At 43.5% G+C, this 24,363-nt stretch overlaps 2 protein-coding genes across 5 annotated transcripts in view; one reads left to right on the forward strand and one right to left on the reverse strand.

Annotated features, from left to right (window-relative positions):
* The window catches only part of LOC109870791 (ganglioside-induced differentiation-associated protein 2-like), a 31,582-nt gene extending 28,890 nt beyond the window's left edge, over positions 1-2,692 (reverse strand). The window contains exons 1-2 of one of the 2 annotated variants that reach the window (XM_020461411.2): positions 2,431-2,688; positions 883-1,086 (exon numbers count right to left, since the gene is read on the reverse strand). In XM_020461411.2, the coding sequence (XP_020317000.1) occupies positions 883-1,049 (167 nt within the window). In that variant the 5' untranslated portion in view covers positions 1,050-1,086; positions 2,431-2,688. Of the gene's footprint in view, positions 1-882; positions 1,087-2,430 lie in introns of both variants that reach the window. The other variant, XM_020461406.2, reaches the window with a different exon arrangement.
* A 1,350-nt stretch (positions 2,693-4,042) lies between these two features.
* On the forward strand, positions 4,043-18,089 carry wdr3 (WD repeat domain 3). 3 transcript variants are annotated; one of them, XM_020461664.2, is made up of 25 exons: positions 4,043-4,140; positions 4,450-4,533; positions 5,333-5,534; positions 5,803-6,012; positions 6,149-6,267; positions 7,404-7,482; positions 7,637-7,732; positions 7,872-7,973; positions 10,059-10,160; positions 10,304-10,401; positions 10,634-10,735; positions 10,818-11,048; positions 11,242-11,335; positions 11,438-11,539; positions 11,724-11,806; positions 11,995-12,190; positions 12,359-12,459; positions 15,591-15,702; positions 15,941-16,075; positions 16,192-16,242; positions 16,330-16,398; positions 16,519-16,662; positions 16,782-16,954; positions 17,570-17,663; positions 17,743-18,089. In XM_020461664.2, exons 3-25 carry the CDS (start codon positions 5,361-5,363, stop codon positions 17,896-17,898), a joined length of 2,823 nt encoding a protein of 940 aa, XP_020317253.1. In that variant the 5' UTR covers positions 4,043-4,140; positions 4,450-4,533; positions 5,333-5,360; the 3' UTR covers positions 17,899-18,089. The 3 variants fall into 3 exon arrangements, with proteins under 3 accessions (XP_020317253.1, XP_031661781.1, XP_031661782.1); XM_031805921.1 differs by having other exon boundaries at positions 4,045-4,140; positions 4,453-4,533; XM_031805922.1 differs by lacking the exons at positions 4,043-4,140; positions 4,450-4,533 and adding an exon at positions 4,674-4,883.
* The last annotated feature ends 6,274 nt before the right edge of the window (positions 18,090-24,363 follow it).

Raw genomic sequence — 24,363 nt, forward strand, 5'->3', positions numbered from 1 at the left:
TTTGTTTTGCGCGGGGTTTACTCATTTTCAACTATTCAATTAGTCATCCTAAGGAGATGTCTCCACCCAGGGCACTGGGACACACAAAACTCTCTCACCCAGTCTTTTCCGTGAAAACAGTGCCACCAAGTGTTAATAGGAAAAAGGGGGCATTCATTTTTTTACATAATTGTAATCCAATCCCTCAAGTAAGTAACGATGCAGTCACTTACCAAACTCTTTTGGACAAGTGACTTTATGACCAAAATTATAGGCCATTTAGGCCATTTTCAAAAGAAGTTGGTTTTCAAGGGCAGTTGACCTTTAACGTTTTAAGCAAGTGACACTTGTGCTGATCCTTGCTCAAAGGGAGTGCAAGTCAATCAAGACAGTGTCAACTCCTGGAAATTAAGTCAAAACAGGAGCAGAAAAGTGCTTTTCCTAAGACCTGTGTAAATAGGCCCAAGTTCAGCCCAGAGATCTGTTCCTTTAACTGCAGCAGGAATGTGAGGAGGGATTGGGGCAGCCTGGGTACAAATGTCTTACTGAGAGACTCCTACCAGTGGAACCTCTGAACACATCATGTGCTCAGCCTCCACAACAAAGAGGATTTATAAGGTAGAGGCTAGAATGATGGGGGTGGGAGAGAGAAAGAGAGTGTGTTTATTGAGGGGGGTGATCCACAGTGCTGCAATGATCCACAGTGGTGCAAAGAGCCAGGGCTACAACTTGAGACCTTATAGCCATCAACAAATGCATTTGATATGAGTTTGACAATAACGATTGTGAGAGAAAAGGAGAGAAACCCCAAGATGGAGGGAAAAAAAAGAGAAAGCAAGAGAGAGACCAAGAGATAGAAGTGGTACTAGAGACAGAGGTCCAGTGTGTATGTGTGCGACTCACTAGAGCACTATTTTCCTGTTGATGTCCTCTCTGTAGGGGAAGGGGGATAGGAAGGCCTGCTGGCTGAAGTTGTACTCCTTCTCCTCTCCCTCAGGGTCCGGCTGCCACTCCCAGGTGGACAGAGTCTGGACCTCTACAAACTGACAGCGTGCTCCCAGAGGATCCATTCCTGCACTGCGCTGGCCGGCACCTCAATACTCGACACTGCAAACAAAGCCAGAGAAAGACTTAAGTGTATTTTCAGTGTCCACATCCAGGAACCAAATAGGAAGGAAGGGAAAGGGGGATACCTAGTCAGTTGTACAAGTGAATGCATTCAACAGAAATGTGTCTTCCGCATTTAACCCAAACACTCTCCTGAGTGGCACAGCAGTCTAGGGCACTGCATCACAGTGCTAGATGCGTCACTATATGCTAGATGCGTCACCTGGTTCGAATCCAGGCTGTATCACAACCGGCCGTGACTTCGAGTCATATAGGGCGGCACACAATTGGCCCGGGTTTGGCCGGTGTAGGCCGTCGTAAATAAGAGTTTGTTCTTAACAGACTTGCCTATTTAAATAAAAAGGTTACATTTAAAAGTTTTTTTTTAAACCTCAAAATAAGCATCTATGACAAGGAAAAACAGACAGTCACAATTGTTGATTACATGGGTGTTTCAGTGTTCATAATTAAGTAGGCTTGGTAATATAAAAAATAAAAAAATTGTAAAGCGAAAGCATTTTTGCACAATCAAAGAAAGGCTTTGACTGACAGTTTTAAAATAGCTTCCAGTGTCTAGAGTCAAGACAGTAACAAACCATCCCGTTTTCAGTACTTCTAACCTCTAGTATACAGCCTGAAAATGAAGCCTCACATAATGAATGCACTTGTGTGAGGTTAGGTGGCAGTTAAAGAAAATTGGGTGAAACAGGCAAGCAAGGTCTGGCTCCGTTTTTTTCCAGAACCTGCAGCTATTTAAGATTGTGTTTTCGAGACTATCAGCTAACTACATACCATGTCAACACCTATGACTGAGGGCCTCTGTCTAACATTAGACTGGCCGCGTTCTAGGAACAGTTCTGTTTTGAAGCTTATGGCACGAGAGGGGAGGGCGTTACCGTGAAGTGAACCTAAACAGACAGGGAATTCAAAAGCACCATAAGGACGTATTGAAATGCAGAATGAAGATAAACATATAGCTAGTTGGTCTATATTTTTGTTGACTGCAGCATGGGTCTAATACACTTGACGAACAATAGTATTCCTCTCACATTTCCCACAGTGTTTTTGCTTGTGCGACTACTCATATTAAGGTATTTCCATTTTAATGGATAAATATGGGAAAACATCTAATTATCAAAAAACGAAATATGTCATAATCACCAACCATGGAGCTCGAGCTCAGCTGACCATCACATTGCCAGTGTAGCATTTGCCTTCTTTTTTACTTTGATTCGCAAATGTACCTTGCTAGCACGGCAGAAAATAGTAGCATGCCGAAAATGGAAAGGAATTTAAAGATGTATCTATATATCAGGAAGCTACAGGAGAAAATGTTACACCTACCCGTTTTCTTTTGTCCACGAATCTATTAGTTGTCGACTCCGAGCATGACTGAATTACAAAAAGCGAAGAATACAGGGGGTGTTCTTGACATCCCAAACATGGCAAAACTCGATCTGATATAGCCAATTTCCATCGTACTGTCACGTTTACTACAGTTTGGTGAGTTCCTGATCAGCTGATTCGCGACAGAGAGGAAGACGCGAAGCGAGAGGGTTCACTCTGCCCAAAATCTGTCTACTCAAACAAGACCGCGAAGTAGTGATTGATGCACGTCGGATGAATCGTGTGGTGACTGAAGAAAAAGTGAAGAGTCCATCTGTGCTTTTGTTTTTTGAGCCCGAGTGGAGCAGCGGTCTAAGGCACTGCATCTCAGTGCTAGAGGCGTCAATACAGACACCCTGGTTCGAATCCAGGCTGTATTACAACCGGCCATGATTGGGAGTTCCATAGGATGGTGCACAATTGGCCCAGCGTGTCTGGGTTTGGCCAGTGTAGGGCCGTCATTGTAAATAAGAATTTGTTCTTAATTGACCTGCCTAGTTAAATAAAAGTTACATTTAAAAAATGTATATATTAACGACAGAGTCAGAGCATTTATCCCAACACCAATGCAGTGTGGGCTCCTGAGTGGCACAGCAGTCTAAGGCACTGAATCTCAGTGCAAGAGGTGTCACTACAGACCCAGACAGGTTGAATTCCAGGTTTATCACAACCAGCTGTGATTGGGAGTCCCATAGGGCAGTGCACAGGGTAGGCCGTCATTGTAACTAATAATTTGTTCTTAACTGTAAGGTTGTTTTTTTTAAAGCTTTTGATCATGTTTCACACCATGGTGTTGAACACTGACCTGTAGTCAATGAATAGCATTCTCACAATACATTCCTCTTGTCCAGGTGGGAAAGGGCAGTGTGGAGTGCAATAGAGATTGCGTCATCTGTGGGTCTGTTGGGGCAGGATGCGAGTAGGAGTGGGCCCAGGGTGTCTGGGATGATGGTGTTGATGTGAGCTATGACCAACCTTTCAAAGCATTTCATGGCTACAGATGTTGTAGGAAATTATCTGTACCTGCAATTTTTTTTTTCCGCCCCATGGCAAGATGTGTAGAATTGTAGAAAACTTGCTATGAACTCTATGGAAGCCCAATAATCCATCCCACCAAAACAGGCTCAAATTTCAAACAGCTCTTACACTAAACATAATTTTCACAATTTCACAGTTTTATTCCAACCTCATAGTGTGGAAATTTAAAACACAGGAACATCACGTCTCTGATTACACTGGGCCTTTAAAACTGCAAAATTGTCTCTATGCCCCATGGCAAAATGTGTAGAATTTTAGGAAATGTACTTTAAAACATTTCTCACCACCGTCACGAGGGGGGCCACTGAAATGTTTTACCTCGAGGTGAGAGGACCCCAAACCAAATATTGCTTCATACTGTACTGTCTTGCTAGAATGGTCCCACCTGATCTCGCCTCCTCCCGCCTGTCTTCCATCTTTGAGGACATGTATTTCCATTGTTAGAGTGGTCACTCGACTATCTTGTCAATATGAAATAAAATCTTTGATCACGACAAATAACACACCTATCCCTCCGTAGAAGACACACACACAAAAAATATTACGGAATAATGGCTAGGGTCTCACGATAAATCACAACATTTGTGTAATACGCATAGGCCAACGCCACTCAGAGGAGCCGTTGGAATTGTATGTAAATTCTCGAGAGTTTTATATATTGTCGGTAAATTTAGGCATTTAGATATGGTCAAATATATGGCTGAGGAGATATTTTCTGTAAATCAACAACACAATACCCATTATACAGACTAAAGTAATGGATACATATAAAAGTCCATGTGATTGATCGTTAGTTTCATAAATTGCAAAACAACCATAAGTACAATACTCAGGTAGCACATGTTTTTAATATACGCATTGTCGTATCTGCCTTTCTGAAATTTGAGAGACATCCATGTGTGCTTATGTGTTTGTGTTCGACCAACTGTGTTTGATTAGTAGGGTCTTCCTTGTGTGCCAAGAAAACATCAGAAAACGTCACTGACTGGATGCCTCAATCTGGGAATTAGTAACATTATTCAAGTAAGATAAACAATTGGGAAAAGTATACATCATAAATGTGTAAACGAAACGGTTATCAATCAGTCTCAAAACATGTTTTGCTTGTTTTACTGTGTAATTTATTTGGTTTATTAGCGATGCTGTGGAACACCACGTGGGCCTAACGTTAAAGCTAGCGACATAGCTAGCCAGCTACTGCAGCGGAACTTGGCTATGGTCACTGGATCTCACTAAGTCTTCGAACAAATGCAGTTCTCAGATTTGACTTAGCTAGTTATTACAGTAGTACAAGTAACTGTTGTATACATTGTTTTGCATGATGTAGCTATAATGTAGCCTGGTCCCAGATCTGTGTGTGCTCTTGCCTAACGGTAACGTTACTCCTTTACTGTCCTTGGCTATGGTCTCACATGGTCACTGGATCTCACCAAGTCTTCTAACAAATGTAGTTGTCAGAATTGACTTAGCTAGCTAGCTATTACAGTACTACTAGTAACTGTTGTATACATTGTTTTGTAGCTATAATGTAGCCTGGTCTCAGATCTGTTTGTGCTCTTGCCTAACGTTACTCCTTGTCAAGCCAAGCAGGACAATTCCATAAGGAGTTTTTAGCAAGGGGCAGAAACAGATTGGCACCCAGGCTTGCTATAATGCACATTGTACACTTGTTTCACCGTTTAGCCTACATAATGCTGATGCACTTGCCCTTCTGTAATGCATTGAAGTCAGAAGGGCTAGCTGATGCTCCAGTTGTCATTCCTTGTCTGTTCTCCAATCCATCATCATATGATATTCATCATCACTGTCTCATCCTCTCTAGCCTGTGATATTACCCTGATCTTGCGACCATGGGGTTGACCAAGCAGTACCTGCGCTATGCTGCCAGCGCCGTGTTCGGAGTAATTGGGAGCCAGAAGGCCAACATCGCCTTTGTCACCATGCGAGGAGGGGAGAGAGGACGCTTTGTGGCTGTGGCTGCCTGCGAGCATGTCTTCATATGGGACGTGCGTAAAGCAGAGAAGGTGAGAGACATGGGATGATCTATTCATGTAGGGTTGACTCAGTAGGCTACTGCTGCTGTCATAGCCGATATCAGGGTCATCATTGCTGACAGTGCTCTTATAATTGGGTCTGAAATGTCCTAACCCATGGCTGTCGATAACTCAAATAAGATGACTTGGCCAGTGATACCAAGTTGTAACTGTATATATCACCAGTATTTCCTCATAGTGAGAGATGATATATTAGGTCAGATGTCTTCCTTTCAAACTGTCCTCTCCCCTGTCCCAGGTTCTTATTCTCAAGGGGAACAAGCACGAGGTGACTTACCTCTGCCCCTCCCCCGATGGCATCTATGTTGCCGTGGGTTACGAGGACGGGGCTGTGCGCATCTTCAGCCTATTGAACGGCGAGAGCAACGTGTCCTTCAACGGGCACAAGTCCGCAGTCACTGTGATCCGCTACGACACTCTCGGTTCTCGGCTGGTGACCGGATCCAGGGTAAGAACAGAACTATGCTGCCATAGAGATGGCAAGGTCCCCAGGGATGTCCACTGTCCTGACGTCATGGTCAAGCTAAGGCATTTGCATTTAAAATATGGTTAGTATTATGCCTATTATTATCTCTTCCTTTCAGGACACGGATGTGATTGTGTGGGATGTGATCAACGAGTGTGGTCTGTACCGACTGAAAGGACACAAAGATGCTGTCACACAGGCCCTGTTCCTCAAAGACAAGAACCTTCTGGTCACCAGGTAGTACATCAGTCATATGTAGGGCTCTGACTTTCTGTCTTGGCCCTTGGTACTGTTAAGGCGTCGGCATACTCCCTTAAAGGTGTTTAACAGTCATTCTGAAAAGTACTTTTTCTCCCATGACTAACTACCAGGAAGTTTGAAAAGACAGGCTGATTGGGCAGGGACCTTATATTCATGAGCTCACCTTGACTGACAGCTCTTTGAAACGCCTATGTCGAGGAACTTGGATGCAGTGTTGCAGTAAAATCATCTCAAGTTAATTTGGTGATACATAAAGCAACTCAAACAACATTGAAATTGTATCAATGATATCACTTTTTTTTATATACATCTCCCATTTGGCATGTCTCTTGTAATGCGGTTCATAGCAGCGCTGATGGATGTGTTGACATGACAACTGCTTCAGAGTTGTGAATGACCCCCCCCCCCCCCCCTTTTGTTCCATGCTGATTGAATATCATGTTACCATTGGTGTATTAAAATGAGAGTTAAGGTGATGTCACCTTGTCCCCTTAATAATGATTCCAAGTTTTTGACATGGGGGAGGGGACCAGTAACTTTATGATCAAACTTTATCAATGTAGAAGCAAGTCATGTTTCATACTTTGGTTAGGTCTCCTTCAAATATCTTCAAATTTAATGAAAAAAAAATATTTTGACCTTAAGCCCGCCGCTCAATTTTTTTAGATGCCATAGCCAGTATACACTTCCTCAACAAAAAAGATCTGTCATTAATTTATGTTTTTGCAGAGGAGATCTTAGTCACTTAATTTTACATCTAACTAAGATGTTTGGTGCAGTATTTCTCAAGTTAAAAAATGTGCACGAGAACACTTTATTGAAGAATCCCTACTGTTGACCAATTACCAACGAAAGGGCGTAGCCTTTGGCTACCGACTTTGTCTTGCATCGAGAAATTTTTTTGTTTGCACGAACACCTGAAAAAACCCTTGCCGAAGACCACAACTAACAACTTCACAAAATGTCAGAATATATGTTTGAACTGTTTTGGGAAGCATTCGGACGCCTTTAGTGTTCTGCCGTTGAAAGACGAGGAGCGCAGGTTGGATACCAGCTAGGGAAAGTTACATCCCCCCCTGATGTCTGAATGATCTTTCTGTTGTTTTCTCCAGCTCCAAGGACAGCTTTGTAAAGTGGTGGGACCTGGACACTCAGCACTGCTTTAAGACCATGCTGGGACATCGCAGTGAGGTGAGTGCTCCTGCCTATCTTAACATTTGATTGTCACATGTGTTGTTGACATTGTATGGTGTACTAAGAGGTGATTGGATCCCTTGTCTGATTAGTTAGTCATTTCTGAGAGACACTTATCTGATTGGATCACCTTGGTTGTGTGTTTTGTCAGGTCTGGGGCATGGCACTGCTGAACCAAGAGAGTAGATTGATAACAGGCTCAGCCGACAGTGAGCTCCGGGCCTGGGACATCAACTACCTACAGGAGGTAAGCACAGAGGAGCTACAATGAGCCTTCTACACACATAACTACATATTTTGGACAATAATGAAAAGGTCTCAAATATCTTATCTGAATAAAAGGCTAGTTGAGTCCTTCACTCTCTCTCGGTTTGTCCGTCGTTCAGGGCAGAGAGGCTGGTGAACCAAAGGAGAAGAAAGGAAAAAGCCTACTTGATGATGATGATGATGAGGAGGAGGAGGAAGTTGTGGACGAGAGCCCTGAGGAGGTAGGACAGACCATGATCCACTACAGGGCAAAACACCATGATTGGTTACCTGCAGCACAAGTGAATCAGTTCATCTAGAAAATAACTCTGAAGAAGGAAAGTAGCTAGTAATGAATGGCATATGTAACGGTAGCTAACACTGTTCCGTACAGATTTTGTGTACCGCTGCATTCAAACGAGGCTGCGATGAAAACTAATGGGACTGAGTGATTGTTGGCATCAAAATCCGGGGTGTAAACTAAGTTTCTATTCAAGTGTTGATTGACATGTTAATAGACCAATAGTTTTTGAGAAAAGTTGAAAAAATGTGACCCCTCTGACGCTGTACGATACATTGTGACGTATCACAACGTATTGTACTACGCATTATGCAACACGTGTGCCGTACAGCCTTTCCACCAGGGGCAGCACTTCTCTCACAGATAAAAAAATAAACAAGAAAGTGTAAGGGACAAGCAAAGGGGAATGGATACCTAGTCAATTGTAGTCAACTGAATGCAGTCATTGTTTGCGTCATCACTGCAAGACATCATCAAATCAAATGTATTTATAAAGCCCTTCGTACATCAGCTGATATCTCAAAGTGCTGTACAGAAACCCAGCCTAAAACCCCAAACAGCAAGCAATGCAGGTGTAGAAGCACGGTGGCTAGGAAAAACTCCCTAGAAAGGCCAAAACCTAGGAAGAAACCTAGAGAGGAACCAGGCTATGTGGGGTGGCCAGTCCTCTTCTGGCTGTGCCGGGTGGAGATTATAACAGAACATGGCCAAGATGTTAAAATGTTCATAAATGACCAGCATGGTCGTATAATAATAAGGCAGAACAGTTGAAACTGGAGCAGCAGCACGGTCAGATGGACTGGGGACAGCAAGGTGTCATCATGTCAGGTAGTCCTGGGGCATGGTCCTAGGGCTCAGGTCCTCCGAGAGAGAGAAAGAAAGAGAGAGAAGGAGAGAATTAGAGAACGCACACTTAGATTCACACAGGACACCGAATAGGACAGGAGAAGTACTCCAGATATAACAAACTGACCCTAGCCCCCCGACACACAAACTACTGACTCAAAAGCCGTGACAGCCGCTGTTTTCATCTGAAGATAACTTTAGTGTCGCCCTAAAATCCCTCAAATTTGACATAAACCTTCAAATAGGTATGTGATGACACATTATATAAACTCTTTATAGTGTTTTATAACAATTTTAAAGGTGATCAGTTGGACAAATCGGGTGAAAAAAGCCGTTTCCGCGTACGACATATCTCCCCCTTTCACTATTACTCAGTAGCCTTCACTTCCCCACCCGCCATTTTTAAAAAGATCTGACGGAGCTCCATTGCCTTCTTCAATCATGCAGAGATGGGCAGCATGAAGGTCTCGTCATTGATTTGGAAAATGTGCCTTACAATGGTATTCATATTACAGTTGACCTGTAAGTGTATACATTTTTTGGTCACATGTACGGAACACTGTCAAGTACGGAAGTTTGTTAGTTATCGTTGCTGTCTAATACATGTGTATCTGAAATCTGGATGTGTTTCATACTTTTCCCTCGGCCCCTCTCTCTCTGTCTCTGTCTCTCTCTCACTGTCTCTCTCTCTCTGTCTCTGTCTCTCTCTCACTGTCTCTCTGTCTCTCTCTCTCTCACTGTCTCTCTCTGTCTCTGTCTCTGTCTCTGTCTCTCTCTGTCTCTGTCTCTGTCTCTGTCTCTCTCTCTCTCTCTCTCTCTGTCTCCTCTCTCTCTCTCTCTCTCTCTCTCTCTCTCTCTGTCTCCTCTCTCTCTGTCTCCTCTCTCTCTGTCTCCTCTCTCTCTGTCTCTCTCTCTCTGTCTCCTCTCTCCATCTGTCTCCTCTCTCTCTCTCTCTCTCTCTCTCTCTCTCTGTCTCCTCTCTCTCTGTCTCTCTCTCTCTGTCTCCTCTCTCCATCTGTCTCCTCTCTCTCTCTCTCTGTCTCCTCTCTCTCTGTCTCCTCTCTCTCTCTGTCTCCTCTCTCTCTCTCTCTCTCTCACTCTCTCTCTCTCTCTCTCTCTCTCTCTCTCTCTCTCTCTCTCTCTCTCTCTCTCTCTCTCTCTCTCTCTCTCTCTCACACAGAGGATCCTGAGTTGTAAGAAAGCTGGCTCTTTGCTGAGAGAGGCCAGGGACAGGGTAGTCTCCATGACTACCGATGCCAAGGCCAAGGTCCTGGCGTGCCATGTAAGTATTGACCTTTTAATGTTGGTACAGTCTTACTTACCCTCCAGTAATAGTGATTTATTGTCATACATTTCTCAGATCACTAATGTAATGTGTATTCTTCCCTCTGATCTTTCCTCCTTGTTCACATCCTTCTCTCTCAGGGCTCAGACACAGTGCTGGAGGTGTTCAGTGTGCTGCCGGAGGACGAGGTGGAGAGGGTGATGGCCAAGAAGCTGAAGAGAGCCAAGAAGAAGGCCAGGTATGTTGCACACAGTAGAGATCACACTGTCACCTCAACCACGGCATGGACCAGTCTGCAGATAGCCCAAGTTGGGCCAGGCCGATACTGCAAAGCCTTCAGAGATGATTTGAAATAAGAAAATGTGTGGAATCTAATTCCAATCAAACGAAATACTTCCAATGTTTATAAATAGTTATGTTGATGAAATTGGTGAAATGTAAAGATGAGGTGCTGCTGCCCTCTGGTGTAGGGATGCGCAGCATGCAGAGGACGCCCCAGAGCCTGTGGTGGAGAGGAAACTGGCAAATGAGATTGTGAGACTAACCAACATCAAGGCCTCCGCCAATATCAGGTACACAGCAACACACACAAGTGCACTCTCTCACACACTCAATCAATCAACCAACCAACATTTAGTGTCATGTATATCCCAGATGGGTGGACTGCCTGATGTGTGCGGGTGGGGAGTTGAAGGTAGCCATGCTGCTTCAGAACAACACCGTGGAGACCTACAGCCTCAAGACGTCTGACAAGAATCCCACGGGCATTAAGACCTCTCGGCTCACCCTGGGAGGCCACCGCACCGATGCCCGCACGCTGGCCTTCAGCTCAGACAACATCGCTGTCCTCTCCGCCTCTGGGGACACCGTCAAAGTCTGGAACAGGTGGGAAAGTCAGGTCACACAGGACTGACGTGACCGTGTGGTTTCACTGTACGAGTTAAATCTTGTTCACTAAGCTGGCTTTCCAGCATCTTTTAAAGGCGACACATGTTATGACTCCTAGACACATACTGTATTATGAGCAGTTTTCTACATTCTTATTGGGTATCTAAGGGAAGTCTCTACCCCGTCACAGGTCTACCCTGCAGGTGATTCGCACCATGGCGTGTGACTACGCCCTCTGCTCCCTGTTTGTCCCTGGAGACAGGCAGATCATCCTAGGGACCAAGGTAACACGCATGCACACACTAACGTACACCAAACTACTGTATAAGTGTATTATTCAGTATTAATCTATTGTGTGTAACCCAGGCTAACCTTCTCTCTATCAGAGTGGTAAGATTCAGATCTTTGACCTGGCATCAGGTACCCTCCTGGAGACTGTCGACGCCCATAACGGAGCTCTGTGGTCCCTCTGTCTGTCTCCTGATCAGGTACTGTCTGTACCTGCCTCTTTCTGTCCATGTTTGACATCATCCACAATACATGTAGTGTACAACTCCATAGGCCCCTTATCTGTAAACAAAAGCCCATAAAATAGTATTTAAAAAAATAAAATAAAAAACATTCCCATTTGCTCTGACTGTTTATTTGACTGTAATTATGTGATTTCCTCAGAGGGGGATAGTGACTGGCGGGGCTGACAAGACTGTGAAGTTCTGGGAGTTTGAGCTGATTAAGGACGAAGACGCTGCACAGAAGTAAGCCAAGCTTTATTCACATAGTGTCAATAACACTTAGAATGCAGTTTCATACTAGAGGCAACTAGTTTTATGCCCAGTCAGGCTGCACGCTGTTATTCAAGTGAGCTTTTATCAAGTGAGCACTTGACTGGAGTTTCTGTTTACTCTGCTCTAATTGTGTGTGTGTGTGTGTGTGTGTGTTGCAGGAGGCTGACGGTGAAACACGTGCGTACACTGCAGCTGGATGAGGATGTGTTGTGTGTGAAATATTCTCCTGACCAGAGACTGTTGGCTGTCTCCCTGCTGGACTGCACCGTCAAGGTCTTCTACACAGACACACTGAAGTTCTTCTTATCTCTGTATGGACACAAGCTGCCGGTGCTCTGCCTGGACATCTCTCATGTGAGTACCGGTACTCATCCTAGCAACCCCAAACTAAACGAAAAACTAATGTAATGAGTGACAGTAGATGAAAATGGAATGTGCATACTTGAGTGTGTGTTGGTTAAAGTTGCTGCGTGTATGTTTTCAATCTGTCTTGACTCTGGGTGTTACTTGTCCATCTCTCAGGACAGTGCCTTGATAGCAACTGGCTCTGCAGACAGAAACGTCAAGATCTGGGGTCTGGACTTTGGGGACTGTCACAGATCTATGTTTGCCCACGATGACAGGTACAGAAAAAATACAACATATATTATATATACACACAGTTGCAAGAAAAAGTATGTGAACCCTTTGGAGTTACCTGGATTTCTACATACATTTGTTAAAAATTTGATCTGATCTTCCTCTTAAGTCACAACAATAGACAAACACAGTGTGCTTCAACAAACACCACACCAATTATTGTATTTTTCTGGTCTATATTGAATACATCATTTAAACATTCACAGTGTAGGTTGGGGAAAGTATGTGAACCCCTAGGTTAATGACTTCTTCAAAAGCTAATTAGAGTCAGGAGTCAACTAACCTGGAGTCAAATCAATGAGATGAGATTTGAGATGTTGGTTAGAGCTGCCCTGCAATATAAAATCTGAGTTTGCTATTCACGTGAAGCATTGCCTGATGTGAACCATGTCTTGAACAAAAGAGATCTCAGAAGACCTAAGATTAAGAATTGTTGACTTGCATAAAGCTGGAAAGGGTTACAAAAGTATCTCTAAAACCCTTGATGTTCATCAGTCCACGGCAAAATATTCTGTGGACGGATGAATCTACAGTTGAGTTGTTTGGAAGGAACACACAGCACTATGTGTGGAGAAAAAAAAGGCTCAGCACACCAACATCAAAACCTCATCCCAACTGTAAAATATGGTGGAGGGAGCATCATGGTTTGGGGCTGCTTTGCTGCCTCAGGGCCTGAACAGCTTGGTATCATTGACGGAAAAGTGAATTCCCATGTTTATCAAGACATTTTGCCGGAGAATGTCAGGCGATCTGTCCGCCAATTGAAGCTCAACAGAAGTTGGGTGATGCAACAGGACACCGACCCAAAACACAGAAGTAAATCAACAACAGAATGGCTTCAACAGAAGAAAATACACCTTCTGGTGTGGCCCAGTCAAAGTTCTGACCTCAACCCGATTGAATGCTGTGGCATGACCTCGAGCGGTTCACACCAGACATCCCAAGAATATTGCTGAACTGAAACAGTTTTGTAAAGAAGAATGGTCCTCCTGACCATTGTGCAGATCTGATACGCAACTACAGAAAACGTTTGGTTGAGGTTATTGCTGTCTAAGGAGGGCACACCAGTTATTAAATCCAAGGGTTCACATATTTTTCCCACCCTGCACTAAGAATGTTTACACGGTGTGTTCAATAAAAACATGAACACGTATAGTTTGTGTGTTATTAGTTTAAGCAGACTGTGTTTGTCTATTGTTGTGATTTAGATGAAGATCAGGTCAAATTTTATGACCAATTTATGCAGAAATCCAGGTAATTCCAAAGGGTTCACATACTTTTTCTTGCCTGTATGTGTGTGTGTGTGTGTGTGTGTGTGTGTGTATATATATATATATATATATATTAAATACACACACACACACAGTTGAAGTCGGAAGTTTACATACACCTTAACCGAATACATTTAAACTCAGTTTTTCACAATTCCTGACATTTAATCCCAGTAAAAATGCCCTGTCTTAGGTCCGTTAGGATCACCACTTTATTTTAAGAATGTGAAATATCAGAATAATAGTAGCGAAAGATTTATTTAGGCTTTTATTTCTTTTATCACATCCCCAGTGGGTCAGAAGTTTACATACACTCAATTAGTATTTGGTAGCATTGCCTTTAAATTGTTGAATTTGGGACGTTTCGGGTAGCCTTCCTCAAGCTTCCCACAATAAGTTGGGTGATTTTTGGCCCATTCCTCCTGACAGAGCTGGTGTAACTGAGTCAGGTTTGTAGGCCTCCTTGCGCACACACGCTTTTTCAGTTCTCCCCAGAAATGTTCTATAGGATTGAGGTCAGGGCTTTGTGATGGCCACTCCAATACCTTGACTTTGTTTGACTTTACTTGTCAAAAGTAACAGTCAGTATCTGTTGTGGCCACCAGCTGCATTAAGTACTGCAGTGCAACTCCTCCTCATGGACTGCACCAGATTTGCCAGTTCTTGCTGTGAGATGTTACCCCACTCTATCACCAAGGCACCTTCAAGTTCCCGGATATTTCAGTGGGGGAATGGCCCTAGCCCTCACCCTCCGATCCAAAAGGTCCCAGACGTGCTCAATGGGATTGAGATCCGCGCTCTTCGCTAGCCATGGCAGAACACTGACATTCCTGTCTTGCGTCAGTGAAGAGCACTTTTTGCCAGTCCTGCCTGGTCCAGTGACGGTCGGTTTGTGCCCTTCGGCGACGTTGTTGCCGGTGATGTCTAGTGAGGACCTGCCCTACAACAGGCCTACAAACCCTCAGTCCAGCTTCTCTCAGCCTATTGGGGACAGTCTGAGCACTGATGGAGGGATTGTGCCTGGTGTAACTCGGGCAATTGTTGTTGCCATTCTGTACCTGTCCCGCAGGTGTGATGCTCAGATGTACTGATCCTGTGCCGGTGTTACACGTGGTCTTCCACTGCGAGGATGATCGGCTGTCCGTCCGGTCTCCCTGTAGCTCTGTCTTAGGCGTCTCACAGTACGGACGTTGCAATTTATTGCCCTGGCCACATCTGCAGTCCTCATGCCTCCTTGAAGCATGCCTAAGGCACATTAACACAGATGAGCAGGGACCCTGGGCATCTTTCTTTTGGTATTTTTCAGAGTCTGTAGAAAGGCCTCTTTCGTGTCCTAAGTTTTCATAACTGTTACCTTACTTGCCTACCTGTAAGCTGTTAGTGTCTTAACGACCGTTCCACATGTGTATGTTCATTAATTGTTTATGGTTCATTGAACAGGAAACAGTGTTTAAACCCTTTACAATGAAGATCTGTGAAGTTATTTGGATTTTTACAAATTATCTTTGAAAGACAGGGTTCTGAAAAGGGGACATTTTTTGTTGAGTTTATATATTAATATGAATATAGAATATACTGCAAGAACACCTCGTCCTAAGCTGTCAGCCATATGTTCAGTGTAAATGGCTCAGTGTGGAAGCTTGACCAACGGTCTTGAATGATATAATTTAAAAGATGTTGGCTTCATTCTCCCCATTTCCAGTAAAATATTTAATTTAAACTCCAGTTTCAGAAACACTGTCCTTGTTAGCTGCCTCTGACCGATGACATCACCCCATCTGCTCTTTCATGTCGCTGTTTTTTTTCTCCATTTCTCGTCTGCTTTTTTCTCTCTATTTTCTCAGCGTCATGTTCCTTCAGTTTGTCCCCAAAACCCATCTGTTCTTCACAGCGGGGAAGGACAAGAAGATCAAACAGTGGGACGCAGACAAGTTTGAGCACATCCAGACCTTAGAGGTGACATTCACTCCCATGCTGTTGGCTACATTTCCCTTATGGAGATGAGGCCTAGAGTTCATGATACAATTTTGGGGGAAATTGATAAGTGACATAACCAATTACCTAAATGCTCTTTCTTTCCCATTAGAGGAATTTCATTTCCCTTCCTTAATTGACTAAATTGAAAATGGATTTGACCCCACCCCTAGTGTTGACCTTTAACCACTGACCCATGTGTGTGACGTGCTATCCTCAGGGTCACCATCGGGAGGTTTGGTGTCTGGCCATCAGTCCTAACGGGGACCACATTGTGTCTTCGTCTCACGACAAGTCCCTGAGGCTCTGGGAGAGGACCAGAGAACCCATCATCCTGGAGGAAGAGAGGGAGATGGTGGGTAGTGGTGCCCCAGAAACATGCTCTGTCTGTGGGTAAAAGGGAAGGGAGATAGTGGACACCAATCAGGTTTTATCTTGAACTTTTTCACCCTCTCAAATGTTTTTCTTTAGGAGAGAGAGGCTGAGTTTGAGGAGGGCATGGACAAAGGGGATGAGCCTGTGGTAAGTGCTGACTTTATTTCAAACCAGTGGAAATGAATATGTTTGTTTTCTCAGTGTCGTTCAGTCTCTGTCTTGTGTGTCTCACAGGTTCCAGGAGAGAACAAGGATGCAGAGGCAGCACCAGCGGCGAAGAAAACCATAGAGACAGTCAAAGCTGTGAGTCTCCATGTCAAGTAACTAGACTGCAGAGATAGAGAGGTTGTGTGTGTGTGCACGTTCGGATAGGTATGTGTTTGTGTGTGTAGTTTGTAATGGCCAGTGTGTGTGTCTCTTCAGGCTGAGCGTGTCATGGAGGCTCTGGAGCTGTACAGATCAGAGAGCAGGAAAATGGAGGAGCATCAGATAGCCTGCCAGTCAGCCGGAAAACATTTGCCTCCACCTAAGGCCAATCCTATCCTTGTGGCCTTTGGAAATGTTTCTGTAAGTTTTTAATTCCTTCTGAAATAATCATAATACATACATAGCTCAGCGTATTAGATTAGTGAGGAACAGAACTATCATGTTAACTTCGTAACCACATCCTCCTCCCTCTCTTGCAGCCGTCTCGCTACGTCTTGGACGTAATAAAGAAGGTCCGGTCCAGTGAGCTGGAGGTGTCTTTGCTGGTCCTGCCGTTCCCCTACATTCCAGACCTGCTGTCTCTCTTCAACTGCTATGTCCAGGACGGCCTGGAGGTGGAGCTAGTGTGCCGTTGTCTCTTCTTCCTGCTCAGGTATGCTAGCCTCTGATGCCAGGCTTCTCAAGTAGTGTGAAAACCTGGAGAAGTTCTCCTCAGGAAGAAGTGGAGTTTAGATTTAAACAAGTGACTCATTGCCACTTATCAAGCCAATCAACTATTTTGAATGGGTGGAGCTCCAAAAAGATGTGCTGTTTCTGAATAATTGTCTGGCTTGCAACAAGCTAGCTACCATAAGATAAAACAAATGACACTGCATAGGCTAATAAATCTTTGTCTGACACACGGTAGGAAAATAGGGAAAACAAGGAAATGCCTCTCCTGAAGGGAAACATAATTTCTACTCCGAGCCAACAAAATGTGAGCGTTAACAGCCAGCGCTTCCTTTCAATCGCAAAATCTAATTCTTAGTTCTCCAGACGTACAAAATTTGAGTCAACACAACGAGATTTGGAAGGATGACTTCTTGAGACTACGGTTATGCTAACAAACAACCTCGCACCAATCATTAGTGTTTGTTACTCAGTTTGTGTGTTTCTCACATATGCAAACAACCTCACACAAGTGTGTGTCTGGTACCTGAAGTGTGAGTAGATGAGCCTAAAGTACTGTCAGGGTCAGTCTTCACTGTGCTTGTCCTTGTCTCTCCAGAATCCACTTTGGCCAGATCTCCAGTAACCAGATGCTGCTGACCGTCATAGACGAGCTGAGAATCAACACCATTTCTAAAGTCCGAGAGATCAGGGTGAGTCTAGTCAGAAAATGTACTCTAAAGGCTAATGATCCTCAAGTCATATAAAACTGTACCTCTTCTTCTGCTCCAGGATGTTCTGGGTTTCAACAGTGCTGGTCTTCAGTTCCTCCAGAGGGAGGTCGAGAGCAAAGAGGAGATCATGTTTTTCGCGGACGCCACCGGTCTCCTTAAAGAGAAGAGGAGGAAGAGGAAGAAGAGAGAGAGAGCTATTCTCACTATTGCATGAATCACCACATGATTTTATATATATATATATATATATACCCCACATCATGGCTACTGCAGGGGTGGCCTTAAGCAGAGAGATTTACACTGTTAGTTTTATATCTGAACTGTTATAGGATCCTGATAGGACATAACACTGTGTTATTCAATGACATGCTTCATTTCCCAAATAAACTGTGTCTGAGTTACTCATGTTGAGCCTCACTCCCTCAGGTTTTACAGAAGGCCTGTGAATGAATAAATCCACTGCTCCCTAACTCAAGTCCAAAGGACGTACTGTATGTATACACAGCAGATCCCTCTGCAACCACAGGCTCGTATAAAACATTCATATAAAACTCCTTCTTTAATAGTTACATTTCGAGTTGGACTTTTCCCTCTCTGGTTGGTCTTAGCTTCCTGTCACATGGGTTTTGGACAGGTATGATTTAGGCCTGTTTCTCTGGTTCTTCCTGTAACACAGCCTAGGGGAGTGATTCATGGCTGGATCAGGGCCAAACCGGACCCAAGTGGGCTTCGGGGGGGTGGGTGTCAGATCAGTCACAGGCCACCAGAGTCTCAGACCACCAAGACTACTGCTCCCAAAGAGCACACAGGACAGAACTAGATTCAGTCAGCTACTGGGAACCCCTCCTCCCTCTTCTCTCCAGTTATTTTATACTGCCATCAGTGGGAGAAAGGCAGATTCAGCTTTAGTTCACTGCTCTTGTAACCCAGGCTCAATTTAGGGGGTCTATACCTCGTGTACGTAGACTAAATATTTCAAGAAGACTAGCAAGACTAGAGTATAGTACCCACATCTGCCATCTCAGTTTTCAGCGCCAAATTTTGCTGAAAGATGGACTGCTTACGTTTTCTCACCCAACCCTGAATGTTAATCCTGTAACAGCAGTGTTTCACACCTACATCAAACACGTTTTTATCCTGTTTATATCCTGACCGCAGGGTGCTGGGAATGAATGAAATGGACACCTTAAAACACCTCCCTCTGTTCACTTTTTAATCTCGCGTCAGACAAAAAAACAAATCTACTCTGTATTTATAAGGCTGTAAAAAGGGACGGCAGCTCTTTACGAGGCTGGATTTGGCTCTTTAAGCCATAAATGTCACACCTACCAAAATTAAAAATTCTTCAGAAAAAACCTGACTCAGACACACACACACACACTGTTACAAACCAACAGCAATAGATTTCAAAAACGAATCTAAATGGCATTCGAATGCATCATTTATTATCAAAACAGAATGAAAACTTTTAGATAAAAAAACGTTTATTTAGCAAACAAAGTTTGACCCCAATATTACCCCAAGTCACTTTTCAGTAAAACCTCTGAATTCAATTTAACCGTGCCATATTCAGTACAGCCTCCAGCGCACTTTTCCAGTTTATTGTGTGTAATCTCTTTCTCTGCCTCAAACAATATCTAAAAGTGAGGGATTTCATAGCAATATTTCCCTGGTGTTTTTGTCAACATGTCATATTCTGGCTGTTAACCGAACACCCATAACAGCTATAGTGAGTGAAATGTTTATGATGTTTCCTCCCTCCATCTCAGTCATCTGCACTGTGGCTACAGATACTCACGGACCCCGAGTTTATTATTCATTTCAGCTTCATAGCTTTTCACAGACAACAGGCCAGTGTACCTGGGAGAAATGGCAGTGGGTTCCATAGCTGTGACTGTTCTTGAAAATGACAGACTCTTGGCTCTTCAGATGAGTAAACTGTCAGAGAGAAATGTAGAATAAGTGCTTACCTCTAGTAGTCTTATTTAAAAGGTGTTCCTGGATAAATTACTATGGATTGACAAATCCAGTTTCAAGATCAGTGTTTATAAGAGAATGGAATAACTATCAAAAAGTAAGCTATCAGCACAGGTCAGGTCGAAAGCAGATATGTATCGTCATTGCTGTGTTCATGCAGAGGACCCCTCCTATATGTACAAAAGTGTTAAGAGGCTGTACAGATAATATGATGACATGCTGTATCAGGTGTGCCAAGTACAATGTTTTCCAAAATAGTCAGCCGTGGCACACTGTTGGATTGGAGCGAGAGAGAAAACAGTCGTTTTTTTCTTCAGTAGTGTATTGGCTTAGACAGTCACAAGCTCCCGCAGTCTCACGTCAGAATTAAACGTTCATTCATGTTTCTCAAATTTCAAAGGTGTTCCAAATGTCAAATTTCAAATAGTTTAACGTTAAGTTTAGGCATTAATGCTGAAATCTTAAGGTTAGGCATTAACTCCGAAGGGTTAAGGTTTGGGATAGGCTTAAAACAAAAATCTCAAAAACAACTTTCTATCACTGGTTTCTAACAGGCCTCTAATGCACCAGAGGCATTCAATCCACATTTTTAAGGTTATGTAGGCATTAACGCCGAAGAGTTGAGGTTTGGGATAGGCTTAATACAAAAATCTCAAAACAACATTCTTTCATTGGATTCAAACATGAAACCTTTTGCACACCGTATGGTGAGGCAGACACTCACTGTTGGTCCTAGTGGCTGGTTTCTACGACATCTCCCAAAGTCTAATACTGACTTGTATCACAGGTGACCTAGCTGAGACAGTAGGCTACACTACTGAACTTGACCACTGGGTGGAAGGCTTACCTTTCCCAAAACACTTGGCGGTAGCCACATATGGCGTCCATGTGAATTTAAAGGCCCCTATCCAAGTGTAGATTACAGCCCTAGCACCTGTTCTGCTGTTCAGCTCATAATGGTTAAGGTTAGGACAGGGTCCAACACTGACTGACCACTGATCCAAACTCCACATCAATACAGCATCGTCATCATATTAGTTGCATACCACAGCATGGAGGTGACAGACCCCAAATAATCCATTATCTATAGTGTTCAAGTTCAAACAGAACATGACCCCTATCTTTCACATAGATTTATATGTCTTCTAGTATTACAGTGTCAGTGTGGCATTTCTTTGGCCTCTGTTTGGATGCTTTTGCTTAGCAACCGCAAACAAGTCTGAGAAGTTGTTCAGATGAGCTATGAGCAACACCTGCTGAACTGGAGGACGTGTTCAGCTTCTCGAACAGATTGAAACAGTGAACAGTAAGTTAACAATTAGTCAGTTAGTGAGTGAATCATTTCACAAGTCATTCCAGTAGTGAGCCATGTGTTAGGTTAAATCTGCATCCAGCACTCTAGCTGAATAAGCCTGCAGCTACCTGACTAAGATATGGGGTGGCGGATCGGTCCGAGGAGACCCTGAGTCATAACCTGGTTGCTGTGGGAGCGCGGCAGGAGAAGGCGAGGTTTTGGTGGTCATCTAAGTGATGAGGTGGCAGAACGCTCAGTCATGCCCAGCTCTGACCACCTCTCTCTGGGGTAGTTACCATATGAACACTCCCTTTATCTGCCTCCGCCCTTTTACTCTCTTTATTTACCTCTTCTTTTTCTTTAGTTTCTATTTGAATTTTTTATTCACTGTGGCGTTATTTTTCTGAATAACCCCGTATGGTTAGTGTGTCTTGCATTCTTTCTGTTCTATCTCCCACCACATTCATAAAGCTACAGCGGTCATGTGGATGAACCATGATTTCCATCTAATTATTTGTAGGCTATCTCCACTTTTAACATTTAAAAAAGTAGATGGAAATATTGTATAATAGGATTCCCATTTCCTCATGATCCATTCCAGCAGTGTTCCATAGAGAGTCATGGCTGTTATACTGCAGCCCGAGGAGGTGAAAGTGGTGGCGCTCCCTCCACAGCGTCAGGCAGTCACACATGTCGAGTGGGTCAGCAGCACGCCTCCACTCATCTGGGCGGAAGAGAGGAACATGGTTTAATAGTCTGGAGAGATCAGGGGAGAGGAAACCATTTCTCCCCCTGCCCCGCACCGAGGTCAACCCTCCCTGGGCCCTTATGAAGCCCCCCACACACACGCACACGGACATGGACACGCACACACAAACAAATACAGAAACAGACACACATCCATCCCATTATCTGAAACCAGACATACAAACGCACACACACTTTCACCTTTCAAGAGCTCTCCCCAGAAATCCACATAGCTGATGTAATTAGTCATTTTAGAGCCCTGCACTTCATATTACTACCCATAAACAGACATTCAATACTTTCCTTTGAGAGCCCTGTTTATCCTACAGTTTTATAGTCCATGCTGGACCTCTCCATGTTTATTCTCTAGAACAATAATGCCACTATACTCCACTGCTGGAATGCAATTAATTTGTCCAATTAAACACAGAAAATAAATACAAACCCATTAGACTAGCTCTGCTCCGATTTGTTCCAAAAACACTTGAACAACGGCACTCTGCCTGAGGTTTTATGGAGTAGGTTTTAAAGCAGCAGGGCTGATGGATGAAATGACATGGAATGAGATGTTTGTCAAAGGTTTAATCAGTTATTATCTAAATATACTTTGACATAAATCTGGATTACACACAAGCAGTGGGGACTTAGTTTGTGAAAGGAAAAACACTGTGGAAACTAATGGAATACATACACTTTCACAAAGTAGCTACTGAGCACAATATCTTTGTCAAATGGATAAATGGATATAGTAGACCGTATTATGCTACAAACCATGAAGTAGCCTAAATACACAAAGCATTTATTGCAATGAGCATCATTAAAGCATTAGGAGGGGGCATACAATGCCTTCGGAAGGTATTCAAACACCTTGACTTTTTCCACATTTTGGTAGATTACAGCCTTATTCTAAAATTGATTAAATGTTTTTTTCAATCTACACACAATACCCCATAACGACAAAGAAAAAACAGGATTTTAGACATTTTTGCTAATTTATTAAATAAAAAAACTGAAATATGTAAATGTGATAAGTATTCAGACCCTTTACTCAGTACTTTGTTGAAGAACCTTTGGCAGCCTCAAATCTTATTGGTTATGACGACATGCCTGGCACACTTATATTTGGGGAGTTTATTTTATTATTCTCTTAAGATCCTCTCAAGCTCTGTCAGGTTGGATTGGGAGCGTTGCTGCACATCTATTTTCAGGTCTCTCCAGAGATGTTCAATCAGGTCCAGGCTCTGGCCAGGCCACTCAAGGACATTCAGAGACTTCTCCCGAAGTCACTCCTGCGTTGTCTTGGCTGTGTGCTTAGGGTCGTTGTCCTGTTGGAAGGTGAACTTTCGTCCCAATCTGAGGTCATGAGCGCTCTGGAGCAGGTATTCATCAAGGATCTCTCTGTTCGTCTTTGCCTCAATCCGGACTAGTCTTCCAGTCCTTGCCGCTGAAAAACATCCTCACCGCATGATGCTGCCACCACCATGCTTCACCGTAGGGATGGTGCCAAGTTTCCTCCAGATGTGACGCGTGGCATTCATGCCAAAGGGTTTCATCTTGGTTTCATCAGACCAGAATATCTTGTTTCTCATGGTCTGAGAGTCTTTAGGTGCCTTTTGGCAAAGACTGTCATTTGCCAGTCAACAGGTGGACTACAATCAAGTTGTAGAAACATCTCAAGGATGATCAATGGAAATAGGATGCATCTGAGGTCAATTTAGAGTCACATAGCAAAGGTTCTGAATACTTATGTAAATCAGCTTTTTCTATTGCAAAAATGTCTAAAAACCTGCGTTCACTTTGTCATTATCTGGTATAGTGTGTAGATTGCTGAGTATTTTAAAACATGTTATCCATTTTAGAATATGACTGTAACGTAACAAAATCTGGAAAGAGTCAAGGGGTCTGAATACATTCTCAAAGCACTGTATTTCACAGAAATTATACTAATTTAAATATAAATGGTCTCAACAAACTATGTATTTCCTACATAGAACTATGTACAAAGTAATGCAAACAACTGTGCTAGAAATTACAATGGCCAAACAAATAATCAATCTAAGCTCTAAAAAGGCTTAAACTAATTTGTGGGATGTTTTCCTGGGGAGTGGAGTGTAGAGCGCAGTGTGTCTGTCATTGTGATGAAGTTCCTACCGTCACATTGGGAGTGAATCTCATAGGAGGTTGGACAGAGGGCCCACAATCCCCCAGACAGACAGCCAATTTCCTGTGTCAGAAAAGCCTGGCTGCATAGATCTATAAACGCAGCGATCCGGGAACACAGGAACCAGTACGTATAGGACCAAACCACAAACACATAGCAACGATGACATACAGGTTTATATAGAGTTTACATCAAAGAATCCCAAAAACCTGTACCCACATCATAAATATTGCACTGTACAGACTCACACTCACAAACACACTGTAGGGCTTTGTGCACCCTGCTGTCCTTACCTCGTAGGTCAAAAGTTTCATTTTGAGTTGCATGATTGAGTCAGCCTGAATACTGGAATGTTTCTCTATAGTACATGAACGTAGTTCTTCCCTTACCTTAATTTGACCAATTGGTCCCGAGTGGCGCAGCGGTCTAAGGCACTACATCTCAGTGCTAGAGGCGTCACTACAGACCCTGGTTTGATTCCAGGCTGTATCACAACCGGC

Source organism: Oncorhynchus kisutch, linkage group LG26 (genome assembly GCF_002021735.2).
Source record: "Oncorhynchus kisutch isolate 150728-3 linkage group LG26, Okis_V2, whole genome shotgun sequence".
NCBI lineage: Eukaryota > Metazoa > Chordata > Actinopteri > Salmoniformes > Salmonidae > Oncorhynchus > Oncorhynchus kisutch.

What these genes read in the sequence shown, in the direction of transcription:
- wdr3 (XM_020461664.2), top strand. Translation starts at nt 5,361, where the DNA reads ATGGGGTTGACCAAGCAGTACCTGCGCTATGCTGCCAGCGCCGTGTTC. An exon ending in TGCTGGGACATCGCAGTGAG is followed by an intron (nt 7,483 to 7,636) that starts GTGAGTGCTCCT and finishes GTGTTTTGTCAG; the next exon opens with GTCTGGGGCATGGCACTGCT. An exon ending in ACATCAACTACCTACAGGAG is followed by an intron (nt 7,733 to 7,871) that starts GTAAGCACAGAG and finishes TCCGTCGTTCAG; the next exon opens with GGCAGAGAGGCTGGTGAACC.